This window comes from Carassius gibelio, chromosome B20 (assembly GCF_023724105.1).
Source record: "Carassius gibelio isolate Cgi1373 ecotype wild population from Czech Republic chromosome B20, carGib1.2-hapl.c, whole genome shotgun sequence".
Taxonomy (NCBI): domain Eukaryota; kingdom Metazoa; phylum Chordata; class Actinopteri; order Cypriniformes; family Cyprinidae; genus Carassius; species Carassius gibelio.
In genome coordinates this window covers 26,713,130-26,725,538 of record NC_068415.1, presented here as the reverse complement: position 1 = coordinate 26,725,538, position 12,409 = coordinate 26,713,130, and the positions used below count along the sequence as shown (strand labels likewise).

Here is a 12,409-nt window from a genome sequence, read left to right as displayed (position 1 = left end):
TGTCAAGTCCGATCCAGATCAAGTCATCGGGATCATTTTGTGATGATATGTCTTCATTATCCTTTATAGAAATAGGAGTAAAAGAACAAAAATGTTCATAAAACAAATGCATTGGCTCTATGCCTCTTATTGCCTGTAACTATCCACTAGAGGGAACCAGAGACAATATCAACATGTGTAACATGACCAGGGACTGACTCCATAATGATTTGCAGATTTAAATAAAATTAGCCCAATACACAGTTTAGGTCAGTACTGACTTTATTTATTACAAAAAATAAAATAAAATAAAACCTTGAAATGGACTAAATTGTGATACATAGGTGTGCAAACAGCTTCTGTATTTTAAGACATCATTGCGAGACAGACTTTCAAGAACTACTTTGGGACAAAAGCCACTGTGACATTTTATGATTTTAAGCTTCAATACTTAAGTAGATACGTTTCATGTAAGGAATGCACCTACACTTTTGAACAGTGCAAACAAAAATGCACCACCACACCATTTCACGGTTTAAGGAATATTACTATACAATCATGATATGTACATTTCAATTGTTTGTTCGTTAACTACACGATTAAATACAAATGTTCTATTAACAAATGGCATTTGTATTTTTCTCTGGGCTTTGTGCATATTGTAAAATGAATTTTACTTTACATCTCAGAGAATGAAAAAAAATGTAAATGAACAATCAGATTCAAATCCAACAGATATTTCAGTCACTGTATAATCTGTGACCATAAAACACAATTACAAGCCATCTTGTAACAAAATAATAATAATTGTGACCCTCACAACAATAACACTAAAGCATCATGTAACGGACCAAATCTATCATAGTAAACGAGATTGAATAGATCTGTTAACCGTTGTCCTCACTTTTCCTGCTCTCATTATTCAGAACGTGCTCCTCTTACAATACTTTCAGCTCAAAACAAGACATCTCAAAAACAGAGACTCTCATCTTTTGTCGTTTATCACAATGATGTTGGATACACTAAATCTCCACAGAGTTTGACACATATTTACATAGATACCAATGTATATATATTTGAATTCATACTTACACGGTTTTATTAAAAAGACCATTAGCCCCTTATTCCCATGTGAGAAGATATCTTTGTTCAAAAAACAAAAATTCAAAGTATAAAAATATAGTAAACTTTCATAAAGCACGCACAACATCCACACGTTACAGTTAAATGCAAGGGCAAACGACAACAACAAAAAGCCCCAACAAATTCATTTTTACAGGATGAGAACCTTTTCTGAGAGGGGAAAACAAATCTTGGCACTTAAGCGATGAACTGTCATAGTGAATGCCTCATCGAACCAGTGATGACTGAAGCAGCTTTGTGTGTTGAACTTTCCGTGACATTCTTTTGAGACGAGGTGCATCTGTACGTCCCCCGGCCGGCGGCACAATCAGACGGCTTCAGCCGATGTCTCCGCTGAGACAGACATTGTCAATTTGGCTATTTTCACAGTGGTCTTGACGCAGCTCTCAGCCGCTCGCTTGGCGGCGATGTGCTGGTTCCTCTGACAGTCTGACTCCAGGCTGTTGTCCAGCTGCAGGGACGTGCTGGAGGTGCCCCTGAAGCCCCGGCAGGCGGCGAGGAAGGCCCTCCGCAGGTCTTTACTCCTCAGAGCGTAGATTATTGGGTTAACGGTGGAGTTGAGCAGGCAGAGCATTGTACAGAAGGCAAACACCGTCTTAATGTTGTCGTCCATCCGCCAGAACAGATCATACACCATGATGGCCAGCAGAGGCCCCCAGCAGATCACCAGCACCGCCAGGATCAGAACCAGCGTTTTGGCCAAGCGGATGTCCATGCGGACCTGATCCGGTCTGGCCGTCTGGACCTTGGTGCCGTCGGAGGAGTGCACCACCAGGCTCTTCTGAGACGTGCGCCGCAGCATCCTCACCGCGTGGTGGTGGGCCTTCCAGAGGATGTACATGTACGCGTAAATAATGAAGACGACCAGAACGGTGGTCACACTGATCCAGAACATCAGGTAGTTCTCGTCGATGAGCGGGAAGATGTCGGAGCAGACCGAGTTGAGCTGCTTGCAGTTCCAGCCCAGCAGCGGCAGCACGGCGATGATGATGGAGATCGCCCACATCATGCAGAAGGCGATCACGGCTTTGGTGCGCGTCACGATGCGTCTGTACGCCAGCGGACGGTGGATGGACACGTATCGATCGATGGCGGTGAGGAACAGGCTTCCCACAGACGCGGTGAACGACGCCGTCACGCCTCCTAACTTGAACAGAAACACGTTCGGACTGTCTTTGCGGTGAAAGATGTGGAAGTCCAAGAAGCTGTAGACGAAGATGACGCTGCCGAGCAGGTCTGCGATGGCCAAGCTGCCAATGAAGTGATAGGACGGCCTGCAGCGCAGGGTGCGTGACTGCAGGATCACGCACAGGACCACCAGGTTCTCCAGAACTGTGAAAGTCCCCAGCGTCAGAGACAGCACGGCGATGGCCAGCTGCTGGCTAGGGGTCAGTATCATGAAGCATTCCATGTCCATAAAGTTCTCCCCGCACTGCACACTGCTCCCTTCATCTCCCAGACTGAAGTTCCCAAACACATCGGAGCCGTTCGTGGGGTAAAAGGGGATACCTTTTACGATGAGCTCCTCATCCGGTCCCACTTTATCAGTGAAAGAGCTTCTGCGGTAGGCTGCGAACGGCTTCGGCAGAGGGTATCCTCCACCTTTGCTGAAGTCGCCGTCGATGATGTGGTCTCCGTAGCCGACATCGTTATTACCAATGTACTGCAGTCCAGACGTGATGGTCCTGAACGTGGTTTCTGCCACTCCGTCCAGAACAGATTTAACATGGGACTTGGAGGCAGGGAACAGCATGGTCACAGAGGCTCTGAAGGAAACCTGTTGGAGGACATTGAGAGAACGTTTATTCACAACAGACGCATGGATCCTCATCATTCAGAGATTAGAGAGAACACTGAGCTCTCAGAAGCTGATCGATGCTTCACTGAGCACAGAAATAAATGCCCTCTCAGACCAGCCATCATACGGCTCTTGTATTTGCCGCTTGTAGTTTTTCGTGCATGGATGGGCACCTAGGGATTATTACTCTAAGAGACAGGCTTTGAATAATAGATGCCTGCAGGCTCAACCTAAAACACCATACTACAGTTATTATAAAGCAGCGCGCAACTTTATAGACACAACTTTACACTGGTGAAGAAAAAGCTCTGTTTTAATCTAATTTATATGCATCTTTTGTTGATTTTGCTTCTATTATCCTCATCTATAAGTCACTATGGATAGTGTTTAAATGCAAATATATAACTAAAGACTGAAATGAAATATTAATTAAATGTAGCCTATGGCATATAGTGAGAAATTCGAATATAGACTATTATAAATTAAAACTAATAAAACAGATTAGGACAGTTTAGTTTGTTTATGCTACAGCGTCTGCTAAAGAAGTGCAAACACCTAATATTGACCTCTAATGTCACCTGTGTGCTCTTATCGGTGTGTTTTGAATCATTACTCGGCATCACATCACAATTTTTGTTTTCAGTGTGTATCGCAGAGTCACGGAGAACTTTGCGATTAATTTACTGTAACATTACGGTATTTAATAGCTTATTTAATAGGCTAGCGCTTAAACATACCGTAGTTTACAACAACTAACTCTTCTGTTTGTGCTGAAAAAGGACAGAGTTCACCTAAAGCGTTATAAATGCAGTTTAGTTGAATAAAAGATGAAGTGCATCAGGTGGACAGAGTGGAGGAATGCAGTTTTACCTTCACATAGTTCGCACGCGCAGGTGTTGCTCGCTGGATGAACAGAGGAGACGCTCGCTCTCGCAGACCGCAGCCTCGCGACTGACTGAGTGCGAGTCCGGACGCGCGCGCTGGCTTCTCCTCAGTGCGCATCATATACTGTATGACGCATCCCGTGTCACATGACCACCCACACACACACGAGCATCTTTAATGTCAAAGATGAAAATGTAATGTGTGATGTATGAATAGGGTTGGTTGACAAATCGCCTGTTCGTCTCGTTCCCAATGGTTCATCTCTAAAATATTTTTATTTCACCAATTATTGTTTTGTTGGACTGGCAAAAGTTAGGAAATTTTTAGACAAAATTGGAAAATGAAAAACGGCTACTTTTCATAAGAACTGCACACATTTATCCTGGTGTCGTATGTAGTAAAGAGTACATTAGCACTTATAAATCTATGCCAAAGATACATAAATATAGCCCATCATTTAGTGATCCACCTAATAAATACCATAAGCTTATTTTTTAAACCATGCTCCTAGGCTGATTATTATATATATATATTTCAAGGAAAATAATTACAATATCATGAATCATTGATGATACAATCCAATTTACAGGGTTAGAAAAATATAAAACTGTTGATTATATACTTATAAATATAATATCTGACTTCTATTACTATATGTGCATATTATTATTATTAGTAGTGATCCTGTGGCTCAGTGGTAGAGCTTTGCGTTAGCTGTGCAAAAGGTTGTGTGTTCAATTCCTAGGAAACACACATACTGATAAAAACAAATGTATAGCCTGAATGCACTGTAAGTCGCTTTGGATAAAAGTGTCTGCATTGATGCTTTTATGTATGCATTGATGTAAATATTGAAGATGGTTTTGAAATAACAAAACCAATTTTTAAACTTGCCTGTTGCACTCTATTTTCTGATAGTTTGATATCTTCACCCAGCAGTGCTTTGGTGATGAGCACATCACCCAACACCCACACCCCATCTTAGCCCTAAATCTGTTTCTTCATCCTACACACAGATCCGACGCTGGAAACAAGCCATGAACAATAACATGAATCTCACTTGTCAAGACGACGCCACAGAGTGTAATTGTTGTTTGTCACAACATTTTAAGCAAATAAATGAGTCAAAGTTCCCACATAATGTGATAAAACTTGTTCAGCAAATGTTTGCAAAGATAACAAAGCTAACATTAGCTTCTGAAGAAACCTCAACCCACCAGAGAAAACTTGTGTGTTCAGAGATCGTGAGTTGACAAGTATTTCAAAACTCTTATTCGTATTTGTTTCAGCAGATGTTTTTCTGAGCCACTGCAGGAGACATGATGATGGTTTTATCAAGGGAGAACCACAGTGGTTACTTCTGCTCCCCTCCTTGAACCACTGTATCAAACACCTGTATTCGGTGCATGTCCTCAAGGGTCTGGCTTCAGCGGGAAACATATGAAATTCAACCTGGTGGCTACCGCGAGTCTTATTCTGTATATCTTAATATAAAAGCGCAAGGTTAATGTGCTGCCGAGTCATTATCTCCCGACATTTGCCGAAAGGGTGTCCTGTGGGTATTGACATATTAGCCAATACAGTGACGTCGTCACAAACAAACCAGAGCACAAAATCCTCACCCTTCATCTGATAATAACCCTGCTGAGCACCAGATGCCTCCTGAGACAAGGATGCTACAAATGGACATTACTTAATAATCTCCAAGTTACTCATGAATCAGCCACATTTGTCTCGACTAAAGGTTATATTAAATTACTGGTTAACAGTAGCAGATTCTGCCATTTAGAAAGCATGCCTGTAACCTTTCGGAGCATGCTGTGTGTGATTCTACAAACCCGTCAGGAGCTCGCAGGAACATGACTTCTTCTGACTGCACCATTTGCATGGCTTTATTCCCAATCTTGTAGACTGGTGGCGTGACAAATCACATCCGATGGTAAATTAAAAGGCTGTAAGAGCATTTGAGTAGTCTTATAACACTCCTTTCCATCATTTAATCTTTATACTGTGTTTGGTTAAAATGAATTAAAGGTGGTTAGTCAATAAAACTAGGAGTTTTGCGCTGAAATATCACACACACACACAAGTGGCATCATTTATTGAATGGCACCTATGGACTCTCCACAGTTTACTTGAGTTGTGACCAAAAGAAAGAGGCATAATAAAACCACAGGTATCAATAAAATTAGAAGCTCTCTGGAAAGTTCCCCAGCCCTGAACAAAAAAGAAGAAACTCCAGCCCCCTCACCAAGCCGAGAAGCACAGCCAGAGACGTCTCAATCTGCTGCTACAACAGTGGCGTTATATTCTCTGAGTGGGTAACAGCTTCACCAATCAAACGCTGACTCACCCGCTCCCTGCTGTTTGGGCCTCTCTGGACGTACATCCTGTTTTATGGAGGATCCTACTCACAGTCCCTTCGTTCACTTGTTTTGGTGAACACAACTGAAATGTGCAGTCTTATTGAGAGTGTGGACAGGGATTACTTTTTGTAAGTTATGCTTTGGCATTGCTCTTTGTAGAACCATATTTATTCTAATCATATATTTTGTAGATGAAATACCACTCTGAGTGTGAATACCAACACACTCCAAGTCTTGTATTTTACCGTGACCTGAAACTGTACTGCATTGCTTCCTCACTACAACACATCGATTGGCTCGACTGCTGAAAGTGCATTTGACTAGATGCCACATCTCAAAATCTGTCTGGTCATAACACACTTGATCATTTGATCATCAGATTGTTCCTGGATCAAGTGGACTGTGAGTGTTTGGTCAGTAAAATGATGAAACATCACACTAAAGGTCTGCACTCCTGGGACTAACATAGGATCTTCTGGTCTTGATTTGTGAACATATTGTTCTCTTTCATCACCTCGTGTTTGGGAAGGGTGTCCATCTCAAATCTGGATCTCTCCACTCCATGCTTCAGAGGAACAGGGTTACGAACCGCAACCTATTGATGTGTGTGTGTGTGTGTGTGGGAAGCAAGAGAAAAACCATTTGTGCAAAAATATACATCTCATATCTATCTACTTGTCTATTGAGCAACAAAAAATGGTTTATATGTGCATTGATATTCTTAATGTTTATTTGTACACTGAAAACATGGAAAAACAACATTAGTTTAAGGACCTATTCTCTGCATATTATTAACATATTGGCTGTTTATGAGTATTCATAAAGCACATATTCTGCATGAGTATATTATAGAGTACAGTACATCCTTAATCCTCACAAACACCTTACTAACTACTAATAAGCAGCAAATTAACCCTTTAACTGCCGCTCGACCAAATGGTTGAGCACATTTTGAGTCACTATATTTTATTGAGAGGAGTACCTAACTTAATTCAAGCTGATTGAGCCATCTCTACCATCTGGTAGAGGTATGTTAAGCCAAAAAAAATCAACAGCATTTGTCACAACACTTCTTCTTTGATGGATGTCAGAGAGAAAGAAATCACTCCTGCCATGTAAACTGTTTTTGGTGAAATTTTGCAAGGTAAGCATATTTTTTTGACATATTACACTGTAAGAGCCCTAACTTTACAAAATTATTTTACTTGGTGCCATGAAAAAACTTTAGTATGTTTTCAATAATTTTTCAAAAACGTGCTCAACCAAATGGTTGATTTGTCACTTTATGGTAAACGTAGAAAAGCTAGCTAATGTTTTAAAAATTATGGGACGTGTTGGAAAAAAAATACATTGAGTGTGGTAACTAATGACATAAGGAGATAAGAAATGCAAACAAAAAATGCTTTTTTCTTGGTGGGGCAGTTAAAGGGTTAAGAGTTTATTGAGGAGAAAGCCATAGTTAATGGTTTGTTAATGGCAAGAATGGGGCTGAAAACGTATTCAAGGATTTGCAACAAATCCAAGCAGGTAAAGTGTGCGAGGGGTAATTGGAAAAAACAACTCATGGCAGAATCGTGCGGGGAAAGGACTTCTTGTGTGCTTTTGTAGATGGCAGTGGAACAAAAGATGAAAGTGGCAGGCGGGAATGAGACAAAACCATATACCACAGATCTCTGCATCGCACACAGAAGTGAATTTTGGTGGTCGATTTGTGAAGAGGGATTGTTTTCTTCAGTCAAGCTTGTTCCTGTAGTTCTACATGGAAAACACCGGTGAAAATTTGAGCTGGGGAGTATGATCAATAAGTCTTAAAATGCTTTTATATGTCTCATCTCATCTGCCATTATAAAAGACTCAAAGGGAGTGTGCACCAAGTCCTAATTGCAGGGTTTTTTGCCTTTTGAGAAAAATGTTCTCTCAAATAAGAACATTTTTCTTTGAATATTTTACCTTGCTGCAAGGTTATATTCCTGGCATTCAAACAAATAAACATATTGTGTCTTTTGTTCACCGTTACCTTCAGTATCGTTCTGAAAGGCGCTGTAGATGCTGTACTTTTGTCTATGCCTGGCTTGTGAGCAAAGAAAACCTGCGGCAGGATTCATTTAAATAGACCATGATTACAATATGTGCACAGGCGAGGAGTGTGTGTGTGGAGAACACTTAGCCCATCTGCCTCCCAGAAGACCACATTCTCACCTACTGTGCTGCCATTCTGTCTAAATCACTGCACAACTATCCATTTCTCTTTCTCTTAATCTGAAATACATACACGGCATGACAATAGTCATCAGATAGTTGCTGTCATGGCAACCAGGCTGTTATTAATGAGATGTACTTCATCTTTGCACCAAACGGCTGAGAATGAGATGGGAACGGTGCTCTTGGATGCTGTCTCTGTCTCATAATGATGCTGTGATGCTTTACAGTTCTCTTAAATCATACACACACACACATTACAAACAAATATTAACACACCTGTTGGCATATTCACTCTCTCCCTCGCTGTGTCACTCTTTCACACACACACACACACACACACAAATGATTCAGTGTTTCCTGATGACTGTTGTTCTCCCTAGAGCTGGGTAGATTACTGCTTCCAAATTACATGACAATACTTGTAGTTAGTATCATAATCCATCACATTACATGTTTTAGCTAATATAATCAGCCTAGTTTTTGTTTTCATTTTTAGACCATTTTTGACTTTTATCACATTTAAGATCATCTTGTTCCATATTAATACAAAAATACAGAGAGAAAAAAATATATTCCTTTGTTATTAACAACAGCAAGTGCATTAAACATTGCATCACATCAAGATTTCCAACATTGGAGTTTGTAAATTTAATGAAAAGCTAATAATCAATTAAATCATAAATGTACGATTAAAACAATAAATTTTAAAATAACAGCATTTGAATTTGTGCATTTAAATGTTTTTTAAAGACTAAAGTTTTCCAGTGACATACAGGTGCATCTCAATAAATAAGAATATAATGGAAAAGTTTGTTTGGTTCAGTAATTCAACTCAAATTGTGAAACTCGTGTATTAAATAAATTCAGTGCACACAGCCTGAAGTAATTCAAGTCTTTGGTTACTGTAATTGTGATGATTTTGGCTCATATGTAACAAAAACCCACCAATTCAACATCTCAACAAATTAGAATACTTCATAAGACATTTTTTTGTGAATTGTTGGTCTTCTGGAAAGTGTTAATTTACTCTACATGTACACTCAATACTTGGTAGGGGGTCGTTTTGGTTTTATTACTGCCTCAATTCGGCATGGCATGGAGGTGATCAGTTTGTGGCACTGCTGAGGTGATATGGTATGAGCCTTCAGCTCATATGCATTGTCTCTTGTTTCTCATTTTTCTTTTGACAATAGCCCATAGATTCTCTCTGGGTTCAGGTCTGGTGAGTTAGCTGGCCAGTCAAGCACACCAACAATATGGTCATTTAACCAACTTTTGGTGCTTTTGGCAGTGTGGGCAGGTGCCAAATCCTGCTGGAAAATGAAATCAGCATCTTCAAAAAGCTGTTCAGCAGAAGGAAGCATGAAGTTCTCCAGGATTTCTTGGTAAATGGGTGCAGTGACTTTGGTTTTCAAAAAACACAATGGACCAACACCAGCAGATGACGTTACACCCCAAATCATCACAGACTGTGGAAACTTAACACTGGACTTCAAGCAACTTGGGCTATGCTCTTCTCCACCCTTCCTCCAGACTCTAGGACCTTGGTTTCTAAATGAAATACAAAACTTGCTCTCATCTGAAAAGAGGACTTTGGACCACTGGGCAACAGTCCAGTTCTTCTTCTCCTTAGCCCAGGTAAGATGCTTCTGACGTTGTCTGTGTTTCTGCAAATCTCTTGACACATCTGTGTGTGGTGCTCTTGATGCCTTGACCCCAGCCTCAGTTCATTTCTTGTGAAGTTCACTCAAATTCTTGAATCGATTTTGCTTGACAATCCTCATAAGTCTGTGGTTCTCTCGGTTGGTTGTGCATCTTTTTCTTCCACTTTTTCCTTCCAGTCAACTCTCATTTAACATGCTTGGATACAGCACTCTGTGAACAGCCAGCTTCTTTGGCAATGAATGTTTGTGGCTTACCCTCCTTGTGAAGGGTGTCAATGATTGTCTTCTGGACAACTGTCAGATCAGCGTCTTCCCCATGATTGTGTAGGCTAGTAAACCAAACTGAGAGACCATTTTGAAGGCTTTTGAATTGGTGGGTTTTTTGTTAAATGTGAACCAAAATCATCACAATTAAAAGAATCAAAAACTTAAACTACGTCAGTCGGTGTGCATTGAATTTATTTAATACACAAGTTTCACAATTTAAATTGAATTACTGAAATAAATGAACTTTTCCACAATATTCTGGTTTATTGAGATGCACCTGTAAGTGGTAGGCTACTTTAGAAGGTAAAATCTAAAAGATGAAAAAGATGAATTGGGGAGAATCACCAAATTATGACGAATTTATTGATATTGTGTAAATGATTTGTATTCATGTAATCAAAAAAGTAACTGGAGTCTGATTGTGGTTGTTTTAAATGTGATATAGTTGATAAATAATTGAATTACAAGTAATGATTTAAAAATAATAACAATAATCTGATTATGTAGCCAGATTACATGTAAAGTACTGTAGTTATAAACATTTAAACAAGATATATTTTTTATTATCAGACCACATACCAACCCTGCAAAGACATGCAGACAAAATTTCTATTCTCATACTCCATGAAATAAAGTGAATGGAGAAAAGGCAAGTGAGAACATGAGATTGGCACTTTCACACAAATGCGTTCAGTAGTTGAAGTGCACCGGTCACCCGTTAACTCAAAATCTGACTCGCGCTCCTCGGGTGAGACGGGCCATGAAGCACAGTGAGTGCTTTCACCTCCACTGAATGGAGCCCATACGGAAAAGACAACATTATCCACCTCATTTTTACTGTAAGAGTGGATGTAGCCAACTTCACTGTCATCCAGTTATTTTAGCAGTACAAAAAGAGTCAGTTATGCTATTTGATATCGCAAACCGCTATCTGTTATCACTTTATTTTATTTTATTATTGTAACCATGAACACTGGTTTGCAATGCAATAAATAAATCCCTTTTAGTGCACTTTGTTATTCTTACAGTTATTTAGCAGCTAACAATGTGGAAGTCTTTCAAAGTATTTCAAAGAAAATATACGTTAACTCAAGTTTTGTTTGGTATAACATAATCTCATAGCTGATATGCACTTTAAATGCTAAATCAAACTAGGCTGGATACTTTTATCCACTAAATGAAAAGTGCTTTAAGTAAATTACTTTAAAATGCAGCCAGAAAGTCCTGGTTGAGGCAGGAAGACCTTCTGTGTGGCTCAGTTTAGTTGAATTGGAGACACTAAATTATCTCGGTGTACAAAAGTGTGTCTGTCTGTGTGCCCTGTGATGGATTGGCCATGCGTCCGCTGTGTCTCTGGCCTGGGGCCGAATGCTGGGACAGACTCCAGACCCCAGTGACCATTCAGAGGATGAGCGGTGTGGAGAATGGATGGATGCAACGATGAAAAAAACCCAAGAAGAGCACATTCTCTGTCTGCTTTCATGATTCTGCAACATTACAGCATGGTATAAGCTATGGGTATGATTCCCAGCAAACTGAACATGCATGAATTGAAAAAAAGTATTTAAAATCCACAACACATGAGCTTTTTGACAATTTGTAGGCATGTTCATGACTCGGAATGAGAACGATTTCAAGAAAAACATCACAGGTTAACCAGCAAAAAAATACAAATAAACATGGCAAGAAATAGCCATGAAAAACATGAGATCACTGTTTTTATAATGCACAGATTTAAGTAAAGCATTGGTGACATCTGTCGCGTTTGTCTGCATTGGTATAAAAAATGATTAAATGAATGAAGTGCTAAAAAGCATTTGAAATACCATCACTTTGATTTTTGCTCGTACTGTATGTTGATTATTGGACATCGCTGCATCTGTTATACAAACAGATGAATACATACTAAAGCATCCTGTTTACTTGAAAGACAATGTAATGGAATAATAACAGTTACACTACTGTTCAAAAGGGTAGGTAGATTTAAAATATTCTTTTATACTCATCAAGACTAATTTATTTGATAAAAATATGGTCACGTTATTTTAAGGTCCAATTCTTTCCATTAACATACCATTAAACAAACCCCTAATTTTTGTTCATTA

At 39.6% G+C, this 12,409-nt stretch overlaps 1 protein-coding gene across 1 annotated transcript; it reads right to left on the bottom strand.

The window, feature by feature from the left end:
- Nucleotides 1–243: 243 nt before the first annotated feature.
- Nucleotides 244–3,931, bottom strand: LOC127983479 (cannabinoid receptor type 1A). The gene is made up of 2 exons (XM_052585684.1): nt 3,791–3,931; nt 244–2,899 (listed from the first exon to the last, which is right to left on the bottom strand). The coding sequence occupies exons 1-2, from the start codon at nt 3,923–3,925 to the stop codon at nt 1,430–1,432; spliced, it is 1,605 nt and encodes a 534-aa protein (XP_052441644.1). The 5' UTR covers nt 3,926–3,931; the 3' UTR covers nt 244–1,429.
- Between the last annotated feature and the right edge of the window lie 8,478 nt (nt 3,932–12,409).